General features: G+C 40.0%; 1 protein-coding gene across 1 annotated transcript in view; it reads left to right on the top strand.

Annotated features, from left to right (window-relative positions):
* PLPPR3 (phospholipid phosphatase related 3) overlaps positions 1-26,757 on the top strand; it is a 74,176-nt gene that overhangs the window by 38,346 nt on the left and 9,073 nt on the right. Inside the window, exons 6-8 of the mRNA XM_053702832.1 lie at positions 394-451; positions 18,810-18,983; positions 26,284-26,463. Of these exons, the coding sequence (XP_053558807.1) occupies positions 394-451; positions 18,810-18,983; positions 26,284-26,463 (412 nt within the window). The remainder of the gene's footprint in view (positions 1-393; positions 452-18,809; positions 18,984-26,283; positions 26,464-26,757) is intronic.

Consider the following 26,757-nt stretch of genomic DNA (forward strand, 5'->3'; position numbering starts at 1 on the left):
TAAACTTTGCATGTTTTAAATTCAGGTCCAGCATCTAAGCAATATTTTAGATGGACTTTAATTGAGCACTTCTAATAGAGATGCACTGTAATTTACTTTTTAATCTAGCCGTGCCATTCTAATACCCCACGCTCCAGACGGCCATTTCAAAACTCGAGCAAACAGTTTGAGTAAAAAGTAAATCACAGTGCATCTTTATTAGAAGTGATCAATTAAAGTCCATCTAAAATATTTCCTTAGACTTCTGACCTAATTTTAAAACAAGTAAAGTTTAACCTCACTTTAAACTTAAAAATCTAAACATTCAAAAATGTAAAATAATAGATTGTAGGGGTAACAATATATCCTGTTTACATATGTTTTCTCAATTATTTTCTTCTGTTGTTCATCCAGAAAGACATTCCCTTCCCAGCATGCCACCCTGTCGGCTTTCGCTGCAGTATATATTTCAGTGAGTATCTCATAGCAAAGAGAAATCATGCACAAATATTTTGCTGGTAGGAGGTGCTGTGCAAACAAATTAAAAACAGTTCTGCAGGGAAATTCTTGTGTCACACTATAATTTAGTTTCCTACAAAGTAATGTTATGCATCACAAAGATAAAGGATATTACAAAAAGATAACTGTAGTTTTAATAATGTAGTTTTAATAAGATGTATAGTTAAACCATGCAGATTTATGTAATTAAATACATAGCTATGTTCACATAGGTTGTGATATAATAAGATTCACAGAAACAAGATTTGGGGAAAATAGAATTATGTTTTGTTATTCAGTGCATTCGTCTAAAAATAATAAATGGTAAAGGAAAAAACAAACAAAAAAAAATAAATATCTAAATATATGCAAAATTGAAATTTGTGGAGCCATTCAGTCATTTGTTAAACATTTTTTCCTGCAACTTAAACATGTATACCGTAACAACATTTGAGACACTGGGGACGAATTATCAAGCTACGAATTATCAAGCCTTGAAGCTCGCCGGAAACAGCAGTTATGAAGAAGCGGTCTTAAGACCGCTGCTCCATAACTGATCCGCCTGCTCTGAGGCTGTGGACATTAATCCGCCCTATTCTATACGATCAGGCTGATTGACACCCCTGCTAGCTGCCGATTGGCCGCAAATCTGCAGGGGGCGGCATTGCACAAGCAGTTCACAAGAAGAGCTTGTGCAATGATAAATGCTGACAGCGTATGCTGTCGGCATTTATCGATGTGTGGCGGACATGATACGCTACATCGTATCATGTCCGCTAACACTTTAATAAATCGGCCCCATTGGCTAAATTAGTAGAGATATTCTAAGACTTTAAGTTTTGCTATTTTGAATGTCAGCATTGGCATTCTGATATTCATATAAGAAAAAGAGATACAGTATATTGCTATGCAGACTGTTATGATTACATGCAAACTACATATAAAGTTTTGACATTTGAATGTCACCATTGCCATTCTGCTATTTATATAGTAAATAGAGATATATTACCATACAGAGCTTTCAAAGTACATAAAAGTCATGTTTTTCTTACAGAGAGTTAAAGGGACAGTCAAGTCAAAGTTTTCATGAATCAGAAAGGGCATGCAATTTTAAACAACTTTCCAATTTACTTTTAGCATCAAATTTGCTTTAACTCTTGGCATTTTTTGTTGAAAGCTAAACCTAGGTAGGCTCATAAACTTTCTTAGCCATTGAAGCCGCCTTTTATCTCAGTGCATTTTGAAAATTTTCACGGTTAGACAGTGCTAGTTCATGTGTGCCATATAGATAATATTGTTTTCACTCCCGTGGAGTTTTTTATGAATCCGCACTGATTGGCTAAAATGCAAGTCTATCAAAAGAACTTAAATAAGGAGGCAGTCTGCAGAGGCTTAGATACAAGGTAATCACAGAGCTAAAAAGTTTAAAACAGTGTAAGTTATGCAAAAGTTGGGAATGGGTAATAAAGGGATTATCTTTCCTTTGAAACAATAAACATTTTCAAGTAGACTGTCCCTTTAAGCTTACATAGAGGAAGATATAATAACATGCAGCAAGATGTAATAGCATGAAAACAGAAAAATCTACAGCCAGATAACAACAAGCAAAGTGATAACATAGCATGCTGAGAGTTATAAAGACAGCATGTAGAGACTCAGTAGGAGCGTAAAATAACAACATGCAGAGGGATATACCCTGCAGAGAGATGTAATTCTATACAGGCATAATAGTACAAGCCTGTAGGAAGCTCAGCTTCAGAGCTCTGCATCCCTGTAGGAGACTAGTCAAACTTGAAATGTTGGGATTACTTAAAATGCTGGTGTATTTTCTTGGTGGAAGTCATGTTATAATATGCAAAGAGGTGACATTCACTAAAGGGACATTAAAAAGTAAAAAAAAGGCTAGATATGATGTATTCAAAGCAAAAATGTAAATGTGTTTTTTAAAACAATCGACTAGATTACGAGTTTTGCGTTATGAGTAAAAAAAGCAGCGTTAAGGCTCATAACGCTGCTTTTTCACTATTGCTGCTATTACGAGTGTTGTAGGTACAGCTGTCCCGCACACTTGATTGGAACAGCCAATAGAATGTGAGCTCAATCCTATTGGCTAATTGGATCAGCCAATAGGATTGAAGTTCAATCCTATTGTCTGATTGCATCAGCCAATAGGATTTTTTCAACCTTAATTCCGATTGGCTGATAGAATTCTATCAGTTAATCGGAATCTAAGGGACGCCATCTTGGATTACGTCACTTAAAGGAACCTTCATTCATCGGGAGTCGTCGGAAGAAGAGGATGCTCCACGCCGGATGTCTTGAAGATGGACCCGCTCCTCGCCAGATGGATGAAAATAGAAGATGCCGTCTGGATGAAGACTTCTGCCCGTCTGGAAGACCACTTCTCCCAGCTTGGATGAAGACTTCTCCCGGCTTCGCTGAGGACTTCTTGCCACTTCGTTGAGGACTTCTCGCGGCTTTGTTAACGATGTCTTCAAAACTGTAAGTGGATCTTCGGGGGTTAGTGTTAGGTTTTTTTAAGGGTTTATTGGGTGGGTTTTAGTTTTAGATTAGGGTTCGGGCAGCAATAGAGCTAAATGCCCTTTTAAGGGCAATGCCCATCCAAATGCCCTTTTCAGGGCAATGGGGAGCTTAGGTTTTTTTAGTTAGGGTTTTATTTGGGGGGTTGGTTGTGTGGGTGGTGGGTTTTACTGTTGGGGGGTTGTTTGTGTTTTTTTTACAGGTAAAAGAGTTGCTTTCTTTGGGGTAATGCCCCGCAATAGGCCCTTTTAAGGGCTATTGGTAGTTTAGTTTAGGGGTTTTTTTTATTTTGGGGGGGCTTTTTTTATTTTAATAGGGCTATTAGATTAGGTGTAATTAGTTTAAATATCTTGTAATTTGTTTTTTATTTTGTGTAATTTAGTGTTTTTGTTTTTTTTGTAATTTAGGTATTTGTATTTAATTTAGTTAATTGTATTTAATTTAGGTAATTAATTTAATTGTAGTGTAAGGTTAGGTGTTAGTGTAAGACAGGTTAGGTTTTATTTTACAGGTAAATTGGTATTTATTTTAGCTAGGTAGTTAGTAAATAGTTAATAACTATTTAGTAACTATTCTACCTAGTTAAAATAAATACAAACTTGCCTGTAAAATAAAAATGAAACCTAAGCTAGCTACAATGTAGCTATTAGTTATATTGTATCTAGCTTAGGGTTTATTTTACAGGTAAGTATTTTGTTTTAAATAGGAATTATTTAGTTATTAATAGTAGGTTTTCTTTAGATTTATTTTAATTATATTTACATTAGGGGATGTTAGGGTTAGACTTAGGTTTAGGGGTTAATAAATTTAGTATAGCGGTCGGTGACGTTGGGGACGGCAGATTAGGGGTTAATAAATGAAGGTAGGTGATGGCGATGTTAGGGACGGTAGATTAGGGGTTAATAATATTTAACTAGTGTTTGCTATGCGGGAGTGTGGGTTTAGGGGTTAATATGTTTATTATAGTGGCAGGGACGTTGGGGGCGGCAGATTAGGGGTTAATAAATATAGGTAGGTTGCGGCGACATTGGGGGAGGGAGATTAGGGGTTAATAAATATAATGTAGGTGTCTGCGATGTTGGGGGCAGCAGATTAGGGGTTAATAAGTATAATGTAGGTGGCGGCGATGTCCGGAGCGGCAGATTAGGGGTTAATAAGTATAATGTAGGTGTCGGCGATGTCGGGCAGCATATAAGGGGTTAATAAGTGTAAGATTAGGGGTGTTTAGACTCGGGGTTCATGTTAGGGTGTTAGATGTAAACATAAATGGGGCTGCGTTACGGAGCTTTATGCTGCTTTTTTGCAGGTGTTAGGCTTTTTTTCAGCTGGCTCTCCCCATTGATGTCTATGGGGAAATTGTGCACGAGCACGTACAACCAGCTCACCGTTGACTTAAGCAGTGCTGGTATTGGAGTGCAGTATGGAGCACAATTTTGCTCTATGCTCACTTCTTGCCTTTTAACACCGGGTTTATGAAAACCTGTAATACCAGCACTGTAGGTAAGTGAGCGGTGACAATAAGTGCAAGTTAGCACCGCACCACTCATAAAGCAAAACTCGTAATGTAGCCGAATATTAGTTGTTTAAATGTTCATGAAATAAAATTAAAGTTTTCGTTTCTATAAAGTAATATGTACTACCATGTTGAAACCTAGGTTTCACTATATCTAATCTCTTCTGCTGAGGACAATTAAGTACAGACAGTAACACACCTACACAATAAAGGGTGCTGGTGAAAACATTTTTGGGGGGGCCACCTAAAGGTAACTCTGTAATAAGCAATTGTAATAATATACATGCTGATCTGTATAATGATTTTGAGGACAGATAGATTGATAGATATTGGTATCTTTTTTTGAAAAGCATATCTAGGTAGGCTCAGCAATGCACTACTGACTCACACAATGTGTTGATCTAGCTCCCAGTAATGTATTGCTGCTCTTTCAACAAAGTATACCAAGAGAATATAGCAAATCTGATAATAGAAATAAAATGGAAATTTTTTTTTTTTTTTTTTTTATAAATAATTTTTATTGTTTTAAAAGATAAATGAACATAAGAGCATCAAAAGCATGTACATACATATCAATAGTACATGCAACAGAAATAACAGGATTAACCAGAGGTAGTATTATATAAAACAATCACATAAAATAAGGAGCACAAGAGAGAGAATGCTGGATGTTTAAGTCCATGTTCGGTGTCTGTTGGTCAATGATCTTATTCCCACCTCTCCATGGGTGGGTGCAAAAGTCCATTTGTTGTGGAAAAAAGACCCATATTATTAATAACCCATATAAGTCAGCAAACTCCTTAGTGTATAGAGGTTTCATCATCATAAATGTTCATACCAAAATTATAGCTTAAACATAGAATATGACAATCAGAAATGTTAACCAGATTATACATAGAAAAAAGAAAAAAAAAAAAAAGGAAACTGTGTCAAGCTATCCAAAAAGGAGAAAGGAGAGAAAAAAAAAAAAAAAAAAAAAAAAGAGGGGGGTATACACCGACAAGGGATAGGAGCGGGGGAGATTGGGAGGGTTCAGATAAGGGGAAGAAAGGGGGAATGGGCAGGTGGACATTAGTAGCACCGGTTACAGCTAACCCGAGGGACCTAAAGTCCCCAAAGTGTTTGTAGGAGGAATTACTTTGGGCGAAGTGCCCAAATTTGGGACTGAAGGTCTGTGGACCCGTGGACATGGGAGACATAGGACTCCATTCTTTTAGTCCAGTATGTCCATCACTTGTTCCCACGAAGGGACAGTGCGTTGCAGCCACATGCGCGCTACAGCTAATTTAACAGCTAGAAATAGGTAAATACAGAATAGTTTCTGAGGTAGAGTCAATTTCCTAGGCAAGATGTGGAACAGGCATGAACTAGGGGACAGAGGTAAGTGGATATTCCCTGAAGAGCAGTATCGGATTGATTTTTGCCAGAGCGATTGAATCTGACTGCAAGACCACCAAATATGTTGGGGCGTTCCCAACTCCTCGCAGCCCCTCCAACATTTGGGTGAATTGGTTGCCGAGATTTTAAACAAACGGATAGGAGTCATATGCCATTGTAGCATAACCTTGAGAAATAACTCGTACAGGGTTATGCAGTGTATAGCTTTCTTGGTGAATTGGACAGCCATCCGCCATTGTTGTGGTTCGTTTGAAACCATCAGGGAAGATTCCCATCGCCGTACTGGAGGGGATTTATAGAAAACTGGAGGCTTCATGAGCGTAAGATACGAGATGGACAGAAGTTTACCGGGGGATGTCATAGAGTCCCAGCGAACTTCCCAAGCGGTTTTAGGCCTTAGTGGGCCCGCACCAAAGCCCCACGAGAGGAGAAGGCTACGTAGTCTCCAGAATTCAAAGTGCAATCGAGGAGGCGGATTAAACTTCCGTAGAAAGTCCTGGTAGTTTAGTAGCTTATCCCCTGCATAGAAATCTGCTATTCTAGTCAACCCCAAAGCGAACCATAAGTTGGGGTGGGAGTCTGGCAGTGACAGTAGCAGCCCCCTAAGGGAATGCGATGGCGAGGGATGCGGCGCTACGGTCGAAAGGTTGCGAACCTTATCCCAAAACTGTAAATTTGATTTGACAATAGGATTAGTCAAAAGGGCTGGCGTCCTAGAGTGTTTAGGGATCCACACTAGATCTTGTAGAGTGAATCCAGCCGGGAGGGATGCTTGTTCAATCTCTGCCCATCGACTCTCCAACGGTAGCTTCCATTGGGTTACATGAGAAAGTCTGGCAGCCTCATGGTATTTTAGGATATTGGGGGCAGCCGCCCCACCAGCCAGAAGAGGTTGTTGTAGAATATTAGTGGCAAGTCTCGGAACCTTATTGCGCCAAATAAATTTGTTACATAGTTGTTGGAATTTGTAAATTGTAGATCTAGGAATCGGGATGGGTAGGGAGCGGAATAGGTAGGTAAGCTTTGGTAGGAGGCTCATTTTGAAGGCCGCGATTCGACCCAGCCATGACAGTGACGGGACATTCCAAGTGTCGGTCGATTTTTCAATAGTTGACAATAAGGGATTGAAATTCAATTCTATCATCTTCGGAATACTATGTGAGAGATAAACCCCGAGATGTTTGATATGAGTCGTAGACCACACGAACTTATAAGTGCGTTTCAGTTCATTAAGAGTCCCGTCTGAAATGTTAATAGCATACGCCTCAGTCTTGAGGACATTTAGCTTGTAGTAACTGACTAAGGAGAATTTATTCAGTAGGGAAAATAGATGGGGAAGAGAAGTAATAGGATCCGACACAAGCACTGTTAGATCGTCTGCAAACAAAGCAGTCTTCTGCTCCGTGTGATGGATACATACCCCTCGGATTAAGGGGCATGACCGGATGGCCTCGGCTAAGGGTTCCATCATGAGGGCAAAAATAAGTGGGGACATTGGACAACCTTGTCTCGTGCCGTTCGTTATTGATAAAGTTCTGGAGCAAAACCCCAGACCCCTGACTACTGCCGACGGGGTAGAGTAAAGAGCCGCGATTGCCGTGATGAAGGGCTCCGGGAGACCAAAGCGTCGCAGCACAGCAAACATATATTTCCAGTTCACCCTGTCGAAGGCCTTCTCAGCGTCCAACGACAGGGTGACACAGGGCAAGTGGGAACCATGAGCTTCAAGGTAGACATTCAGGAGACGTCTTGTATTGTCTGGGCCTTGCCGATGTAGGACAAAGCCCACCTGATCTGGTCTGACCAGCGCTGGTAGTAAAGAATTGAGGCGCGAGGCTAAAATCTTAGCGTACAACTTAACGTCTAGGTTCAACAGTGAAATCGGCCTATAGCTGCCACAAAGGGTCAAGTCCTTTCCCTGCTTCGGGAGAGTAATGATAGTGGCCTGTAAAAATTCGGCCGAAAAGGTGCCCCGTTCACTTGCTAGCGTAAAGAAACGTCCTAGAATGGGAAGTAGTTGGGATTGAAACTTTTTATAAAATAGATCAGAGAAGCCGTCTGGTCCTGGTGATTTAAAGGCCTTAAGAGATTTGATAGCTTTTTTAATTTCTATTAGTGAAATGGGATTCTGCAAAGAGTCAATGCAGTCTTGTGGGGCCGAAGGGAGATTCAGCGAGGCTAAAAATGTCTCAATATTCTCAGATGTTGGAGGGCTAATTGAGCCGTCCTGTTGTAGATTATAGAGGGCGGCATAGTAATCTGCAAAAGCATTGCCAATATCTGTGGGTTTTATAACACATCGTCCATCTATCTTCAGCATGGGGATGCGTGCTGCCACCGTTTTCTGGCGTAACCTATTGGCCAATAATCTATCAGCTTTATTACCCTTATGGTAGTATATTTCTTTAAGCCGTAGAAGTCTCACGGCTGTCCTTTCGGACTCCAACTGTACTATACGGGCCTTAAGATCCACTAGTTGCTTGGACAGTGTATCTGTGGGGTTCATTTTATGTTCCCCAGAAATCTTTCGGAGGCTCATAGTAAGTTGTGCAAGGGTTTCTCCTTTGCGTTTTTTCTCGGCTGCTGCTATTTTTATAAACGACCCTCGGATATATGCTTTCAGTGCAGCCCATAAAGTGAAGTCGTCAACTTCACCATTGTCATTAGAAGCTAGAAACTCGGTAATGTCTTCAGCAATGGAGGCCTCCGTTCCAGGATTGGAAAACAAGTGAGGATGCAAGCGCCATGCTGACGTTCGTTGAAGTTCTATGGAGGATCGTAAATTAATATATACAGGATCATGGTCGGACCATGGGCATTGAGGAATCCAAGTACGAGTCACACCATCCAGAAGACCCGGGTCACAGAAGAAAAAATCTAACCGCGAATATGAGCGATGTACTGGAGAGAAATAAGTATAATCCCGAGCAGTCGAGTTAAGAGCGCGCCAGATGTCAAATAGGTTGAAGCGGTAGATTAAGTGTCGAAATTGGTGCGATAATTCAGCCATTGGCTTAGGGAATTTGCGTGGGGTGTCCGATCGTCTATCCAGATTGGGGTCCCATATAAGATTGAAATCCCCGGCGAGAAGCAAAAGGCCCTGACGCAGAGTCTCCAGTTTCTGGAGAAACTTGCGTAGAGACCGAATGTGTTGCTTATTAGGTCCATAATAAGAGGCTAGCGTATACAGCGCACCATCCAGTTTACAGACTAGAATCAGGTATCGTCCCTGAGGGTCAGAGTCGACAAAAATTTTCTCGTAAGAGACATCTTTATGTATGAGGATAGCCGTTCCTCTTGATTTTTGAGAGAAACTGGCAGTTTCAACTATCGGATACAATTTAGACTGGATGGGTGTCTTTGTACCTTTTACCCAGTGGGTCTCTTGAAGGAAAACCAGGTGGGCCCGAGCCTTGGCTAAGGATCTAAGGCAGAGACTGCGTTTAGTCGGAGAGTTGAGTCCTCTCACATTGTGAGTGACACAGCAGTATGGCATAGTTACAGATGTGCGTCCTCTCGTTCTAGACTGGGGTCGGGTGGATTGTCAGGACAGTGGTGGGTAGTTGGGGAAGGGACAAAAAGGGGGAGGACACGAGAGGAAAAGGGGAGGAAAAGAAGAGAAGGGAAAAAAGGAAAAAAAAAAAAAAAAAAAAGAAGGATTGCTTAGGATAAATACAATTCAACACAGTCTCATGAATAAAAGAAAATAATACTGGTACAAACAATATTCAAGTTAAAACGTACAAACAGTCAAATAAGAGTACAAGGTGCGGTATATAAACAAGGTAAACCGCGTATGCAGTCTCTAGAATACGTTTCCAGAGTACTTTAAGTGGGGGGAGTGGTAGCCAGTGCCGGCTGGCAATTTAGTTATTAGATCTGCATCATTGAGAGAGCTTGACAGGGGAAAGAAAGAGTAAAGTGCGAATGGAAGAGAAGAGGGAGGGATAAGTACACACACAGGCCCCGGATCCAGGGGGGGAAAGATTGACAGAGTGGGTAGAAAAGAAAAGAGAGGGTCAAGATGGGATAAAGGGAAGAGAAAAAAAAAAAAAAAAAAAAAAAAAGGGGGAAGAGACGAGGGGGAGAGTGGGGGGAAATAGCATCAATTTCGGGACCAAATCTATTAATGCAATAATAGTGAATGTTAAACATCAACACAGCAGTGAGAATCTAAAGCAAAAGGGTAAACCAGTAAACCAGCCCCCTGTTCAGCACCCCACCTCCGCGTCCCGAAAATCGCAGGTAGTTCGTCAACCCATCTAGTAGAAGATGGGATTGATAGTATGCTAATGGTGGAGGAAGCGTGCAGCACAGGAGGGCCCAGGTATTACAAAATATATCAGCCAAAATGTGGCTCCACATAACCATACAACATATGAAGGGTAGTACAATGTAAGAAAACATCAACAGTATTGGTATATTAGGCCATCAGCTGGCGGAGTGTATCCACCCCGCCAACCAAGTAAACTTTTGTAGTACCCAACAATAAAATAACCGCTATGGTAAAAACAACATATAATCTGTACATTGCAGTAAGTTCACGGCATCTTCAAGCACTATCAATTAAATACTAGAGAACTATTATGCCAGTTGGAAAGCACGATACTTCTCTGTGTTGCGGGCGGCAGACAATGCCCGAACCCATTGCAAGATAGATGAGGGAGGATGTCACCGAAAGAGGTACCGTGAAGCACAAGTGGCATATACAACACAGCATACATCATCTGTAATTTAGGTGGATTAGAAAGTAAATGACAAGTCTGAGAGAACAATGCATATGAAAGCGAGGTCACCACAAAATGGTGCATCCAGTGTTGCATCTCCATTATGTGGCCATCTCACGCTCTAGATAAACAAAGCATACTAACAATAAGAGAGTAGAATATGCTCTTAAAAGCTCAGGTGTTTCCCGGGCCCCCATAGTAAATAGGAAAAGTTATCCCCAGTAGAAGGTGAGACTTGGAGAGAAGAGAGAAGAAAAGGAGAAGGAAAAGAGAGAGGAAAAAGAGAAGAAGAAAAAGAAAAAAAAAAAAAAAAAAATGGGAAAAAGAAGGAGAGAAAGAACAAAAAGATAGTGAGTAGTATAGAGAGTAGACACATATACACTTTAAAATAAAATACTTTGCATATATCAAACCTAAAGAGGAGGGAAAAAAGAAGAGAAAACATTGAGCAATGGAAAGTCACTTATAAATTATATTGACAGATGGTTAGTGAGCAGTGGGGAGGTGGAGATGCTCCACCACCCCTATACCTCATGTGCAGTCATCGTCATCTGCTCGTGCCTGAGTAGTTGTAGCTATGTCACTGGATGGTCTTTGGGGTAAAGGACCCCATTGTGGGACCATAGGGTTCAAAGAGCTTTGTAGTGGAGAGTCAGGTGAAGATGAAGATGTGGCACTCCATTTTTGCAGAAGGTTGTGACTTTGTTCAAGAGTGGTAACAATATACTGCTGGTTGTCCTTGAGAACAAAAAGTCTGGTCGGATGACCCCATCTGTACTTTATGTTGTTTGTCCTAAGAAACCTGGTGAAACTTCCAAAAGACTTTCGCTGCTGGAGGGTGTGGTGAGAGAGATCGGCAAAGATGTTAATGTCCTGAAATTGTTCAGGCAAGGTGGGTTTAGACATAGAGGCTCTTACTAACCTCTCTTTGTATGTGTAGAAGTGTAGCCGAACAATGACATCTCTTGGTTTATCAGTTGCTAGGCTTCTAGGGCGTAGAGCCCTGTGTGCCCTATCAATGAGTCCCTCATTTGGATTTGCCGGTGGTGCCAGATGTTTGAAAAATTCAGAAAGGTGGGTGACCAAGTCACTAGAGGATATGCTTTCAGGGATCCCCCTGAGGCGTAGATTATTCCGGCGGGATCGGTCTTCAGCATCCGCCACTTTGTTTTCTAGCATAATAAGCTGTTCCGCCAAACTCTGGGCATATGCTAGGACATTACCCTGTTCAACTATCATGTCTTCCTGCTTCCTCTCAATTGTGTCCACTCTTTCAGAAGTAGATGTCAAATCTCGCCGCATCTCAGCCAGCGAGGCAGTTATTTGGGACTGAAAAGAGGAGTGATGTGCCTCAAGCAAAGTTTGCAAAGATGATAAAATAAACGAAGGTGTCACAGTTGTTGGGGCAGCATCTTGTAGGGCTTGGAGGGTATTGGATACTAAATCTGATCCATGTGTTGAGGTATTAGTGCTATCTTGTGAATCTTCATTTGTAGATAATATCATAGGATTGAAATGGTCCACCACAGTCCTTTTAGGGCCACCTACCGGCTTTGGTTTCCGTTTGTTGGATTGTGCCATCTTCAGGGTTTCAAATGGCACACCTGACAATTAAGAGCACAGGACACAGCTAGAAGATCAGAATTTTATGAACTGATGTTGCAGAGTGAGCCAGATTAATGTGTATATGTAGTAGGATCCGGAGCCTGAGGGGCTTCCCCTCCCCTTAGGCAATACAATTAGCAGCACATTTTAAGGTAGAGGAGTGCTGTTGATTCTCTTAAGGCGTTTCTTGTGTTTCACCTATATTGCTGTTGGTGTAATATAGGATTTCCAGACCTCCACTGGGGTAGTTGTCACTCAGGGTCAGGTATCATGTGTGGCACCCTCCTGAGGGAGTGCCCCCTTTTGGGGCGAAGCAGGAAAAAGGAGATGGGGTATGACCCGTCACCACTGAGGGTAGCGGGAAAGGGAGGAGGGTGTCAAATCTGGCCTTGGGAATCAATGAAGTCTTGTATTACAGCAGTACTGTAAAATAATGTTCACCATCAATTTTGGCACTGAGGGTCTGATCCAAAAAGAAAAATACACAGCTGTACAGTAACTTGTAAAAAAAAAAAAAAAAAAAAAAAGGCCACAGTTCTTAATGTCAATAAGAGAGCTTTTGCTGCACAGAGGCTAATGTTATCTGATTTAGGCGTGTGGATGATCAGTATAGAGTAAAGTGTCCGAATATGAAGGCAAAATAAATGAGATATATTGCAGTCTACACACTGGTAATTAGAGGATTTCACATTATAAAGGGCGGCAGTAGAGTGTGTAAAGATTTAAAGTAATGGTTTCCATTTGCCACCCACAGAGTTGCAAGGCTTATTCAAATAAAATCGCAGTGAGATAGCAGCTGTATACAATGCTTCAACAGAAGGTAGAATGATGGCTATAAAGCCAAATCTAAGGAACCTGAATTGAATGTCTCTTAGTGAAAGGAAGAAAAAAAAGCAAGTTGTTGGTTACTTACAAACTGCCACGTGGGATGCCGTTAGGAGTGTTGAGTTTCTAGTACCATAAAAAACTGGTTGTTAACCAGTATATTCACCTCTCACAGTGTGCTTAGTAGTCCGGTAGTTCAAGGAGATAGTCCTGCAGTAATCAGGTGTAATTCCGCCAGTGAAGGCTTAACTGCGTGTGCCGGTGTAGGCCGCGACCACGGCCTTTCCTGTAAAATGGTCTGGAGCTACCAAGCGGGTGTTATTTGCGATTGTAAATTTTTGCAAAAACGAACAAGAAACAGTGCCGGGTGGTTGTAGTAGCTGCCGTAGGTATGTTTTGGGCAATTTCGCTGTATTTAGCAGGTTATATGAGCTAAAATAACACTTTTGTGGCCAGAGCTCTGTCTCCACACTTCCTATCAGTTTGGCTGCCGGCTCCGCCCCCGTCCGGAAAATTGTTTTAAATGGTATATTGTATCTGAATCAGGAAAGAAAAAAAAATGGGTTTATGCCCCTTTAAAGCAAGTTTATTTATCATACTTTAAAGTCCCATGCTTAAAGGGACAGTCAAGTCCAAAAAAAACTTTCATGTTTCAAATAGGGCATGTAATTTTAAACAACTTTCCAATTTACTTTTATCACCAATTTTGCTTTGTTCACTTGGTATTCTTAGTTGAAAGCTAAACCTAGGAGGTTCATATGCTAATTTCTTAGACCTTGAAGGCCTCTAAACTAAATGCATTTTGATAGTTATTCACCACTAGAGAGCATTAGTTCACCTGTTTCATATAGATAACATTGAGCTCATGAAGTTACCATGGAGACAGCTCTTATTGGCTAAAATGCAAGTCTGTCAAAAGAACTGAAATAAGGGGGCAGTCTGCTGAGGCGGGCTTAGATACAAGGTAATTACAGAGGTAAAACGTGTATAATTATAACTGTGTTGGTTATGCAAAACTGGGGAATTGGTAATTAAGGGGATTATCTATCTTTTAAAACAACAAAAATTCTGGTGTTGACTGTCCCTTTAATCTGACCCTTTCTCCGTCTTTAGCATACAAGATTAGATAAAGGAAAACCTCTTTTTCAAAATATCAACTGCCATTACTTTATAGATTTAGAATTGGAGAGCTCATAATTTACTGTAAAGGGGCAAACAATAGATAAAGTATATAGCAAAGTGTTTTTACTACACATAATTAAACATTTTATATTAAAATCTCTAAGGCCTAGATTTGGAGTTTGGCGGTAGATGGGCTGTTAACGCTACGCGGGCTTTTTTCTGGCCGCACCATAAAATTAACTCTGGTATCGAGAGTCCAAAAAAATGCTGCGTTAGGCTCCAAAAAAGGAGCGTAGAGCATTTTTACCGCAAATGCAACTCTCGATACCAGAGTTGCTTACGGACGCGGCCAGCCTCAAAAACGTGCTCGTGCACGATTCTCCAATAGGAAACAATGGGACTGTTTGAGCTGAAAAAAAACCTAACACCTGCAAAAAAGCAGCGTTCAGCTCCTAACGCAGCCCCATTGTTTCCTATGGGGAAACACTTCCTACGTCTGCACCTAACACTCTAACATGTACCCCGAGTCTAAACACCCCTAACCTTACACTTATTAACCCCTAATCTGCCGCCCCCGCTATCGCTGACCCCTGCATTATATTATTAACCCCTAATCTTCCGCTCCGTAAACCGCCGCAACTTACATTATCCCTATGTACCCCTAATCTGCTGCCCCTAACACCGACGACCCCTATATTATATTTATTAACCCCTAACCTGCCCCCCACAACGTCGCCGCCAGCTACTTACAATAATTAACCCCTAATCTGCCGACCGCAAAGCGCCGCCACCTACGTTATCCTTATGTACCCCTAATCTGCTGCCCCTAACACCGCCGACCCCTATATTATATTTATTAACCCCTAATCTGCCCCCCTCAACGTCGCCGACACCTGCCTACACTTATTAACCCCTAATCTGCCGAGCGGACCTGAGCGCTACTATAATAAAGTTATTAACCCCTAATCCGCCTCACTAACCCTATCATAAATAGTATTAACCCCTAATCTGCCCTCCCTAACATCGCCGACACCTAACTTCAATTATTAACCCCTAATCTGACGACCGGAGCTCATCGCTACTATAATAAATGGATTAACCCCTAAAGCTAAGTCTAACCCTAACACTAACACCCCCCTAACTTAAATATAATTTACATCTAACGAAATTAATTAACTCTTATTAAATAAATTATTCCTATTTAAAGCTAAATACTTACCTTTAAAATAAATCCTAATATAGCTACAATATAAATTATAATTACATTGTAGCTATTTTAGGATTAATATTTATTTTACAGGCAACTTTGTAATTATTTTAACCAGGTACAATAGCTATTAAATAGTTAAGAACTATTTAATAGTTACCTAGTTAAAATAATAACAAAATTACCTGTAAAATAAGTCCTAACCTAAGTTATAATTAAACCTAACACTACCCTATCAATAAATTAATTAAATAAAATACCTACAATTACCTACAATAAAACCTAACACTACACTATCAATAAATAAATTAAATACAATTTCTACAAATAACTACAATTACATAAACTAACTAAAGTACAAAAAATAAAAAAGAACTAAGTTACAAAAAATAAAAAAATATTTACAAACATAAGATAAATATTACAACAATTTTAAACTAATTACACCTACTCTAAGCCCCCTAATAAAATAACAAAGACCCCCAAAATAAAAAAATGCCCTACCCTATTCTAAATTAATAAATTTAAAAGCTCTTTTACCTTACCAGCCCTGAACAGGGCCCTTTGCGGGGCATGCCCCAAGAAAATCAGCTCTTTTGCCTGTAAAAAAAAACATACAATACCCCCCCCCCCAACATTACAACCCACCACCCACATACCCCTAATCTAACCCAAACCCCCCTTAAATAAACCTAACACTAAGCCCCTGAAGATCTTCCTACCTTGTCTTCACCTCAACAGGTATCACCGATCTGTCCTGGCATCCGGTGCTGAAGAGGTCCAGAAGAGGCTCCAAAGTCTTCCTCCTATCCGGCAAGAAGAGGACATCCGGACCGGCAAACATCTTCATCCAAGTGGCATCTTCGATCTTCTTCCATCCGGTGCGGAGCGGGTCCATGTTGAAGCAGCCGACGCGGATCCATCCTCTTCTTCCAGCGTCTCCCGACAAATGACGGTTCCTTTAAGGGACGTCATCCAAGATGGCGTCCCTCGAATTCCGATTGGCTGATAGGATTCTATCAGTCAATCGGAATTAAGGTAGGAATATTCTGATTGGCTGATGGAATCAGCCAATCAGAATCAAGTTCAATCCGATTGGCTGATCCAATCAGCCAATCAGATTGAGCTCGCATTCTATTGGCTGTTCCGATCAGCCAATAGAATGCGAGCTCAATCTGATTGGCTGATTGGATCAGCCAATCGGATTGAACTTGATTCTGATTGGCTGATTCCATCAGCCAATCAGAATATTCCTACCTTAATTCCGATTGGCTGATAGAATCCTATCAGCCAATCGGAATTCGAGGGACGCCATCTTGGATGACGTCCCTTAAAGGAACCGTCATTCGTCGGGAGACGCCGGAAGAAGAGGATGGATCCGCGTCGGCTGCTTCAACATGGACCCGCTCCGCACCGGATGGAAGAAGATCGAAGATGCCGCTTGGATGAAGATGTTTGCCGGTCCGGATGTCCTCTTATTGCCGGATAGGAGGAAGACTTTGGAGCCTCTTCTGGACCTCTTCAGCACCGGATGCCAGGACAGATCGGTGATACCTGTTGAGGTGAAGACAAGGTAGGAAGATCTTCAGGGGCTTAGTGTTAGGTTTATTTAAGGGGGGTTTGGGTTAGATTAGGGGTATGTGGGTGGTGGGTTGTAATGTTGGGGGGGGGGTATTGTATGTTTTTTTTTACAGGCAAAAGAGCTGATTTTCTTGGGGCATGCCCCGCAAAGGGCCCTGTTCAGGGCTGGTAAGGTAAAAGAGCTTTTTAATTTATTAATTTAGAATAGGGTAGGGCATTTTTTTTATTTTGGGGGTCTTTGTTATTTTATTAGGGGGCTTAGAGTAGGTGTAATTAGTTTAAAATTGTTGTAATATTTATCTTATGTTTGTAAATATTTTTTTATTTTTTGTAACTTAGTTCTTTTTTATTTTTTGTACTTTAGCTAGTTTATGTAATTGCAGTTATTTGTAGAAATTGTATTTAATTTATTTATTAATAGTGTAGTGTTAGGTTTTATTGTAGGTAATTGTAGGTATTTTATTTAATTCATTTATTGATAGGGTAGTGTTAGGTTTAATTATAACTTAGGTTAGGACTTATTTTACAGGTAATTTTGTTATTATTTTATCTAGGTAACTATTAAATAGTTCTTAACTATTTAATAGCTATTGTACCTGGTTAAAATAATTACAAAGTTGCCTGTAAAATAAATATTAATCCTAAAATAGCTACAATGTAATTATAATTTATATTGTAGCTATATTAGGATTTATTTTACAGGTAAGTATTTAGCTTTAAATAGGAATAATTTATTTAATAAGAGTTAATTAATTTCGTTAGATGTAAATTATATTTAAGTTAGGGGGGTGTTAGTGTTAGGGTTAGACTTAGCTTTAGGGGTTAATCCATTTATTATAGTAGCGATGAGCTCCGGTCGTCAGATTAGGGGTTAATAATTGAAGTTAGGTGTCGGCGATGTTAGGGAGGGCAGATTAGGGGTTAATACTATTTATGATAGGGTTAGTGAGGCGGATTAGGGGTTAATAACTTTATTATAGTAGCGCTCAGGTCCGCTCGGCAGATTAGGGGTTAATAAGTGTAGGCAGGTGTTGGCGACGTTGAGGGGGGCAGATTAGGGGTTAATAAATATAATATAGGGGTCGGCGGTGTTAGGGGCAGCAGATTAGGGGTACATAAGGATAACGTAGGTGGCCGCGCTTTGCGGTCGGCAGATTAGGGGTTAATTATTGTAAGTAGCTGGCGGCGACGTTGAGGGGGGCAGGTTAGGGGTTAATAAATATAATACAGGGGTCGGCGGTGTTAGGGGCAGCAGATTAGGGGTACATAAGTATAACGTAGGTGGCGGTCGGCAGATTAGGGGTTAAAAAAATTTAATCGAGTTGCGGCGATGTGGGGGGACCTCAGTTTAGGGGTACATAGGTAGTTTATGGGTGTTAGTGTACTTTAGGGTACAGTAGTTAAGAGCTTTATGAACCGGCGTTAGCCCAGAAAGCTCTTAACTCCTGCTTTTTTTCGGCGGCTGGAGTTTTGTCGTTAGAGCTCTAACGCTCACTTCAGAAACGACTCTAAATACCGGCGTTAGGAAGATCCCATTGAAAAGATAGGATACGCAATTGACGTAAGGGGATCTGCGGTCTGGAAAAGTCGCGGCTGAAAAGTGAGCGTTAGACCCTTTTTTGACTGACTCCAAATACCGGCGGTAGCCTAAAACCAGCGTTAGGAGCCTCTAACGCTGGTTTTCACGGCTAACGCCGAACTCTAAATCTAGGCCTAAGTGTTTAATGTCCCTTTAACATAATATGCTACAGTGGTCTATAAATATATGCAGTGATGTAAAAACATACAATGAATCTGATTTCTCCACATTTAGATGTACTTTAACTCCATCATCTCAGACAGCACAAAGCTTCTGAAACCTCTGCTCGTTTTCTCTTTCGCCATTGCGGCTGGAGTTTGTGGTCTTACCCAGATAACACAGTACCGCAGCCACCCAGTGGATGTATATACAGGGTTCCTAATCGGAGCAGGCATTGCAGCTTATCTGGTAAGGAAATATAATACTCATGATCTGTATATAACCTCATCATTCTTCTATAAAGCAGCTACAAATGTCTTATGATTATGTATACAGTAACATTATACACATATAAACACATACATATATATGTAAATATTCATATACATATATATTTTAAATATGCTGCACGACTTACCCTCTTTACTGCGCTAGGGTCTCTGCCATGTCTATCAGCATCAGAACGAGACTCCTATTGGAGCCTATGGAAGCGCGCTCTAGTGAGCGCAAAGCTTCCATGCATCTATGCTCTACTTGTAATACATTTTTGTGCGCTGGTATTACTGAATGGAGCACAAATATGGTACTTGCGAATTCGCAATTTTGCGCTCCACTCGTAATCTAGCCCTGAAACATTAAACATTATGATGATGTTGTTTTATTTGTGTAAATATTTCATGTTTCAATCTTGCATTTTCAGCAATTGTTTTGATTGTCTCTTCGACACACGTCCAGTTCAATAGCAGACTTTAAATGGACATGTACTGTAACTGCCAGATAACTGCCTTACTCACAGACATGCTAAAGATGTGTTTACACATGGTTTAAATACACATCTAATAATTATGTTAATTGCAGCCTGCTGAGTTCAAAAAGAGGGAAAGGGAGGGGTGGGGGGGAGGGAAGAGGGGGAAAGGGAGGGGAGGGGGGAAGGGGAAAAAAAAAGGAAGAGTATGTTCCTACTAACAGATTCAGATCAGACTTAGTGGTGATTTACAAACCATTTCAAACATATTAACCTCTACTAGTGTAGATAAAATATAATATTAATGGGACAAATAGAATATATGATGGAACTGAGATCCTAGTACATCAACCTGAACATAAGTAATATAGAATATATACAACATTGAAGTCATTCCAAAAATACCCTATACCTATTTTTATTTTTAGTGTATGTAACCTTAGTGATTACACCACAGGAATAATAGATGCATATGAGCACAATTAAGTTTAAAGGGTATAAAGCTCACTCAAGGGCAGTATTATATATACAAAACTGCTGACTATATTCAAATTTACACCATTTATGCAGATAATACCCTCAAAAAATTAAAGCGGTAGAGGATAGTATTAAATGTTTTTTATTATTTAATATTTATTAATGGCGTGACCAAAAATTGATGACATCCCCATCAATAATGAATCCCACTGGTCTCCAAGTTTTTAAATGAAAAATCCAGAAGGCTTCTCTATAGAAAAGCTTCTTTACCCTATCACCGCCTCTGATCAGCATTTTAACATGCTCAATAATCTGCCATTTGAAAGTGGCATCTCTTTTGTGGTGGACATGGATGAAATGTCTAACCAAGTCCGGACACTCAATACCATTCTCAATATTTTTTACATATTCTCTAATTCTACTACATGCCTCCCCAGAGGTGCACCATATGTACTGTTTTTCACACTGGGTGCATTCTACCAAGTAGATTACAAATGTGGTATGGCAATTTGTGTAGCTATTGATATCGTAAACTCTCTAAGTTACTCGGGATTGGAAACTTTTAGACACTTCAGTATGTCCACAAGCTATGCAATTGGAAAAATTGCACTTATAATGTCCCTTGACGTTTAACCAAAAACCAGTTTGCACCGCCGACGGGCGCAACATGCTGGGGGACAAGATTTTAACAAGAGTGCAGCCTCTCCTGGATACAAAATTACAGCCTGATGACACATAGTCCTTCAGGCTGTCTTCAGCAGTAAGTATAGGAAGATGTTTCCTAATAATATCACATACTGTATCTGTACAAACTGGGCACTATAAGATGTTATAAACGTTGGTTTCTGAACATCATAGTTTGTATTAAGCCCTTGACCTGTCTGATCTGATAATATCTGTTCCCTATCCATACTTGAAACCTCCAAGTATGCTCTGTTTACCACTTTTGTTTAATTTCCCCTTTCCAAAAGTTGGGAAGTCAAAACCTCACTCTCACTTTTGCAATTCTCTTCATCTGTACAATTTCGCTTAATGCGAATGAATTGGCCCTTAGCCACTCCAAATCCAGTATGTTTGGGGTGGTTAATACAGGCATGTAGAATAGCATTGGAGGCTATAGGTTTCCTGTACAGAGCAGTCTTTACTGATTGTGACCCAATGTCTCCAATGAGCAAAAGTTCAAGATAAGGCAATGACACTAAGTCATGTGCATATGTGAGCTGCAAGTTTACATTATTATCATTAAGATAACCAACAAAATCCAGATTCTCCTGATGACCTCCCGTCCAAACGAACAGGAGATCATCTATGTACCTCTTGTACATCCTGATACTGCTCTTATGGGGATTCCTATCTCCAAAGATGTGGGTAGCCTCCCACCAACCCATGAAAAGGTTGGCGTAGGGGGGCGAACTTTGCCCCCCATTGCCATACCACGCCTCTGAAGATAGAAATCCCCATCAAATTGAAAGAAATTATGAGTCAACAGGAAATTGTGGGATCTCATCAAATATTGCTTAAGAGCATCATAATAATTGCTAAAAGTATCCAAAGTATACTGAATAGCGTCCAAGCCACACTGGTGGGGGATTGCTGAATACAACCCCACTACATCTATTGTTAACCAGGTACAGTGGTGACTCCAAACCACACAATTCGGAAGGTGTTTGGTATCTCTCAAATAAGATGGGAGTTGATACACAAGGGGCTGGAGTAATGACTCCACCAAACTGAACATGTTTCCAAAGAGGGATCCTATCCCTGCCACGATCGGACTACCCCTCACCTGCTCCAAGGACTTATGAACCTTGGGGGAGGTGATGAAAGATTGGGGTGATTGGATTAACCACAAAGAGAAAAACAACCATACTTTGATCTAGGATACCCTCCTCAAGAACATCGTCAAGTAATGCCAAGAGCTCCCCCTTAAAGGGCTCAGTAGGATTGTTTCTTAGTTTTAAATAAACATTTTCATAGCATAGCTGCTTTTTGGCCTTGTTGCCTTGTCTTGTACAACAATATTCCCACCCTTATCAGATTGCTTAAAGGGCCATAATACCCAAATGTTTAAACACTTGAAAGTGATGCAGTATAGCTGTAAAAAGCTGACTAGAATATATCACCTGAACATCTCTATGTAAAAAAGAAAGATATTTTACCTCAAATGTTTCTCAGTAGCCACATCCCACATCTAAACAACAAATCAGTATGTCTGTCCCGGGACAGCGGAAGGAGCGAGCTTTCATGCACACTCATCTTATTTCCCTATTCATTGTAAGGAAGTTTACAATGAAATCTCATGAGATTACAGTAAAAGAGTTCATAACCTAAGCACTGCTGATGCTGATTGGCTGCTGGTCATTTCTTCATTTTTTTTTTTTTTTTTACCTGCAGCTGAGCAGCAGTTGAGTATAACTTTTTACACAGAACTTACTCTGCTGAGCTGAGGAGATTGTGAGGAAAAATATCTTCCTTTTTTACATAGAGATGCTCAGGTGATATTTTCCTGTCAGCTTTTTACAGTTATACTGCATCAGTTTCAAGTGCTTTAGCATATGAGTATTATGTCCCTTTAATCACCAGATCTTCCCTATTTTTAAGGGTATCTAAAGCTTGAGCCTGGGTGGCAGTCAGGTTAGGGTAGGGCTTCTTACTCATAGCTGATAACAGAATAAGATCTTCCTCTACCCTGCGGTGAAAGGCCTCTAGGAAAGGACCCCTTTCCCTAGTGGGGTAAAAGACAGATTTGAGCCTATAACCCATATGTGTAGATTTTAGCAAACTTGGATCACAAGTAGTGAAGTTTCCCAGTTCGTGTAAGCTTACATAATCACATGACTCTTGAAAATCTACAAGGTCATGGACCCTAGGTAGATCAAGACTGGGCTTATGTTCAATGCTGGTATCAGGCATATCTGTAGATGTATAAAATAATTTATTCAGGGTAAGGTCACGTCCCATTTTTTTAACATCAACTATAGTTTGGAAGAGGTTAAATTTATTGGTGGGGACAAACCCCAAACCCAATCTCAATACCTCTTTTTCTGCTAAACTTAATTCAATAGTAGATAAATTAATAACATTCATATGACATATTTGTTGCGCCCCCCTCCTGTATCTGCCTGCCCCTCTGCGGCCTCTTCCTACATCTCCTCTTCCTCCTTCTAGTGGTGCCATGTCCCTGTGAAAAACCTGCTGGTTAGAATTCTTAATACAGGGTGTTATGTTCTGTGTTAATCTGGTAGTGTCAGTCTCATGATTACTGAGGAATTCTAGCCTACATTGTTCTGTGCCTGTAATGCATACTGTGGTGTACCTTTTTTGATGTAATTCTTGGTAGTTATAGGGTCAGTCCTAGCTCCTACGGCCTCCTTGCTCCTAACTGACTGATCCACCATGCCAACTAATTGGCTTGTACCACTAGAATTAGCCTGCTCTGCCCTCTCTTCATCTGATTGATCAGTGCCAGAAAAAGTTACATGCTTTTCTTGAATTTGTATAGATTGTGTGGGGTATCTGCCTCTGGATCTAGATTTAGACCTAGACCTATTCTGTTGAGAAAAATTATGGTTATGCCAGGTATAAACTCTATTATGTATATGATCATCATTATCCCGATTAAACTTTTTCAATTTAAGGTTATCCAATTTAATCCTGAATTTATCAACAGTGTTTTTCAACATCTGATCCATTTAATAATACTTAGGATGGATAGTAAAGTCATTCAGTCTTTCCTGTAAATCAGATAGATCTTCCCTTATTTTTGTTATCTGAGACTCCTTAAATTTTATTATCAGTTCCATAAGTTTCTTGGAACATTCTGTAAGTATATTGTTCCAGTCCATAACAAAGGTGGGATCATCCACTTGGAATGTGAGAAATTTCTTTAACCTCAACCCTCTAGGAATAAGATCCATTAAGAGGTATTTTTCAAGGGCCCTTTTGTCCCACCATAATTTGTATTCCTTAATAAGAGTCTTTTCCATTAACAGAAAAACATAACTGATTGACAAGGTTTCCTGCTGGTTTACAAAAGTGTCCTCTATCGACAGTCTTTCTGAATCAAAATTAGTAAGGGACTTTAAAGAAAATAGATCCCTCTTCTCCATTATTCTATTCACAATCCCATATATTATGTACAATTAGGTCTGGGACTTTTGAGGACCGTAGTACCAAGCTACTGGGGGAACCAATATGTAATGTATTTACCAAAGGAAACAGACAATCCCCCTGGATGTAGCTCAAAGTACTAAGAATAACTGTATTGCTGTATAAGTTCATAAACAAACTTCATCAAACTCACCCCTGCTGATTGTGGGCATGGGAAGACTTGAGGATCGTCACTTCTGGCTGCTAGCTCCTTGCTTATGCAGAATGACCGGTACAGAGAAAGTTCAAACTTAGCCCTGCATACACCTCTCATGTGCTCACAGGTACTGGATCCAAATTGCAGCACTCTCCCCTGCATAAACCTCTACGGGATCACAGGTACTGATCCACGCTGCAACACTGATGCGGTCTGATAGGTAAGAGCTCAACTTCAACGTGGGATGTAGCAACTGTATCAGTAGTCTCCGCCCCTTGGATGCGACTCACCCAAGACAATCACAGCATCCAACTGATGACATCACCGTCTCTCTGCACTGAAGCTCAGCTACCCAGCCCGGGGGAGGAAAAACCAGCAAACGGTAATCTGGAAAAAAGGTCCTTAGTACACACCAAAAATACATTACAAAGTACAGTTACACTAATAAAAAATATTTATAAATAAATAATTATATATGTATCTGTATATATCTATACCTATAATCCTGTATGTATAACAGCCAATATGTGCCCGTACTGCTACCACATACTACTGTGTGGTTTGCGATATGTCCTGTTTTAGTAGTTATAGGGGCTTGCCGTTAATAACCAATCAGGTATATCTACATGACTCTGAGGGGCGGTTCTAGCCACTCTGGACCTGTATGGGATACAGGCACGTAGGCACTTGAGGTTGCTGCCCTATTCGCCTACCGAGCTGCCTGTGTCATATGATGCACATTTTTTTCAGTTAATATCACTTGTTATGATCTTTTGCCCATCCGACTTTGTATCCCAAGTGGAGTGTGAGATTGCCTTCTATACGGTATGTGCACCATGATTATGTAATGATTGCTGTATATGATTACTTGATCTGCAGAATTGGTAATGGATATTGAATACATTTAGGCTGTTAAACAATGGTTGCACATAGACCTGAGTTCATTAGTTGCTATATCTCTCACTGATCTGTACCCTAGTTGCTACTGACATATTATCGAGTACACACCTCCATTTTTATGTATGTACACATAGGTTTGTGCATGCTTGGGACTACGCTTGTGCGATCCAGATGTTTCTGTATATAGACATTTAACTCAAACAAGGACGCTTTGGATTTGTAACTTTTTATCTGTGTATAAAGGTTTTTTTGTTGTTTCACTGTATCTATTGTCACTATATTTGTTTAATTACAAAGTATTGGTTGCCTAGCAACAAGCTTTGGCGTTTTTTTCACAGGGGGTGGGGTTGATGTGTGTGTATAAATGTTTGCATCACTGTATTTTACATTGGTCTAAGGAAGGGGAGTATTCCCGGAAACGTCACTGAAATAAATCTCCTGTTATATTAAGACCAGAGAGTGCTGTCTTCTATTTGCTATATATATATATATATATATATATAGGTATATAAATATATATATTGTACCAAAATACCATCAGATATATGTAGAAATATGTATTCATGAATTAATAGAAAATATTCTTCTATGTGAAGAACATTGGAATGAGAAATATTCATATTTTCATGTCAGGTTAGCAAACTTCAGAATATGCGATTGGGTTTGTGCACGAGTAGGGTGTTTGGCTTTTTCCACTTTTTTTGCTCCTTTGACGACTATGCGGGAATACGTTAATGCACGCGCGATATTAGAAGTTTGGCTTTTTACAAGCATCAGGTTGGTTAGCACGCAAGCAAAAACTTTTGTAATACGAGCACGCAAAAAGCTTACTTCTAGCAGAGTTAGCATTGGAGCGGGAGCACAAAATACCACTCCACTCATAATCTGGCCCATAATGTTTAGAACATTAGCAATAAGGTGCATCCTGGACATAGGTGAAATGTTTTCACATACAAACTGTGCATATGATCAGCTGTAGAGATTTTACATTGTATTGTAACTATTACATTGTATTGTAACTATTCACATAAACTCAATTATATAATCCATTATAGATTTAATAATTCTCACATTTCTAGAACTGCTAACGGGGTTAATTGTACATTATGTTCTCTTCCAAGGCTTATCATGCTGTGGGCAATTTCCAATCATCTTCAGGAGACACTTCTCCCAGCCCTCCATCTAAGGATCCACTGCGGACACTTACTCAGCGTGGTCATGAATCTGTATATCACCAGAACAAGTCATCCAGCACTGATGAGCTGACCCCTCGCCCACGGAATCAGGGTAGCCAGCGCCAGGTGAGTAGCTGTCATGTGAATGTTTTAAAGAGACTAAAGAGACAGTTTTAATTGTATTAATCATTCTGCTTACTGATAGTAACTGTAAATTTATAGCTCCTTTGAAAGATAAAAGCAGTAGGTAAAAGGCACTATAAAACTGCAAGGGATATACTATTAATAAAAAATCTATTTATTTTGATTAAAAGACATATCTATAGATAGATAGAAAGATAGTTTTATATATATATATATATATATATATATATATATATATATATATATATATTTAGATAGATAGATAGATAGATAAAA

This window comes from Bombina bombina, chromosome 2 (assembly GCF_027579735.1).
Source record: "Bombina bombina isolate aBomBom1 chromosome 2, aBomBom1.pri, whole genome shotgun sequence".
In the NCBI taxonomy this organism is placed as follows: Eukaryota; Metazoa; Chordata; class Amphibia; order Anura; family Bombinatoridae; genus Bombina; species Bombina bombina.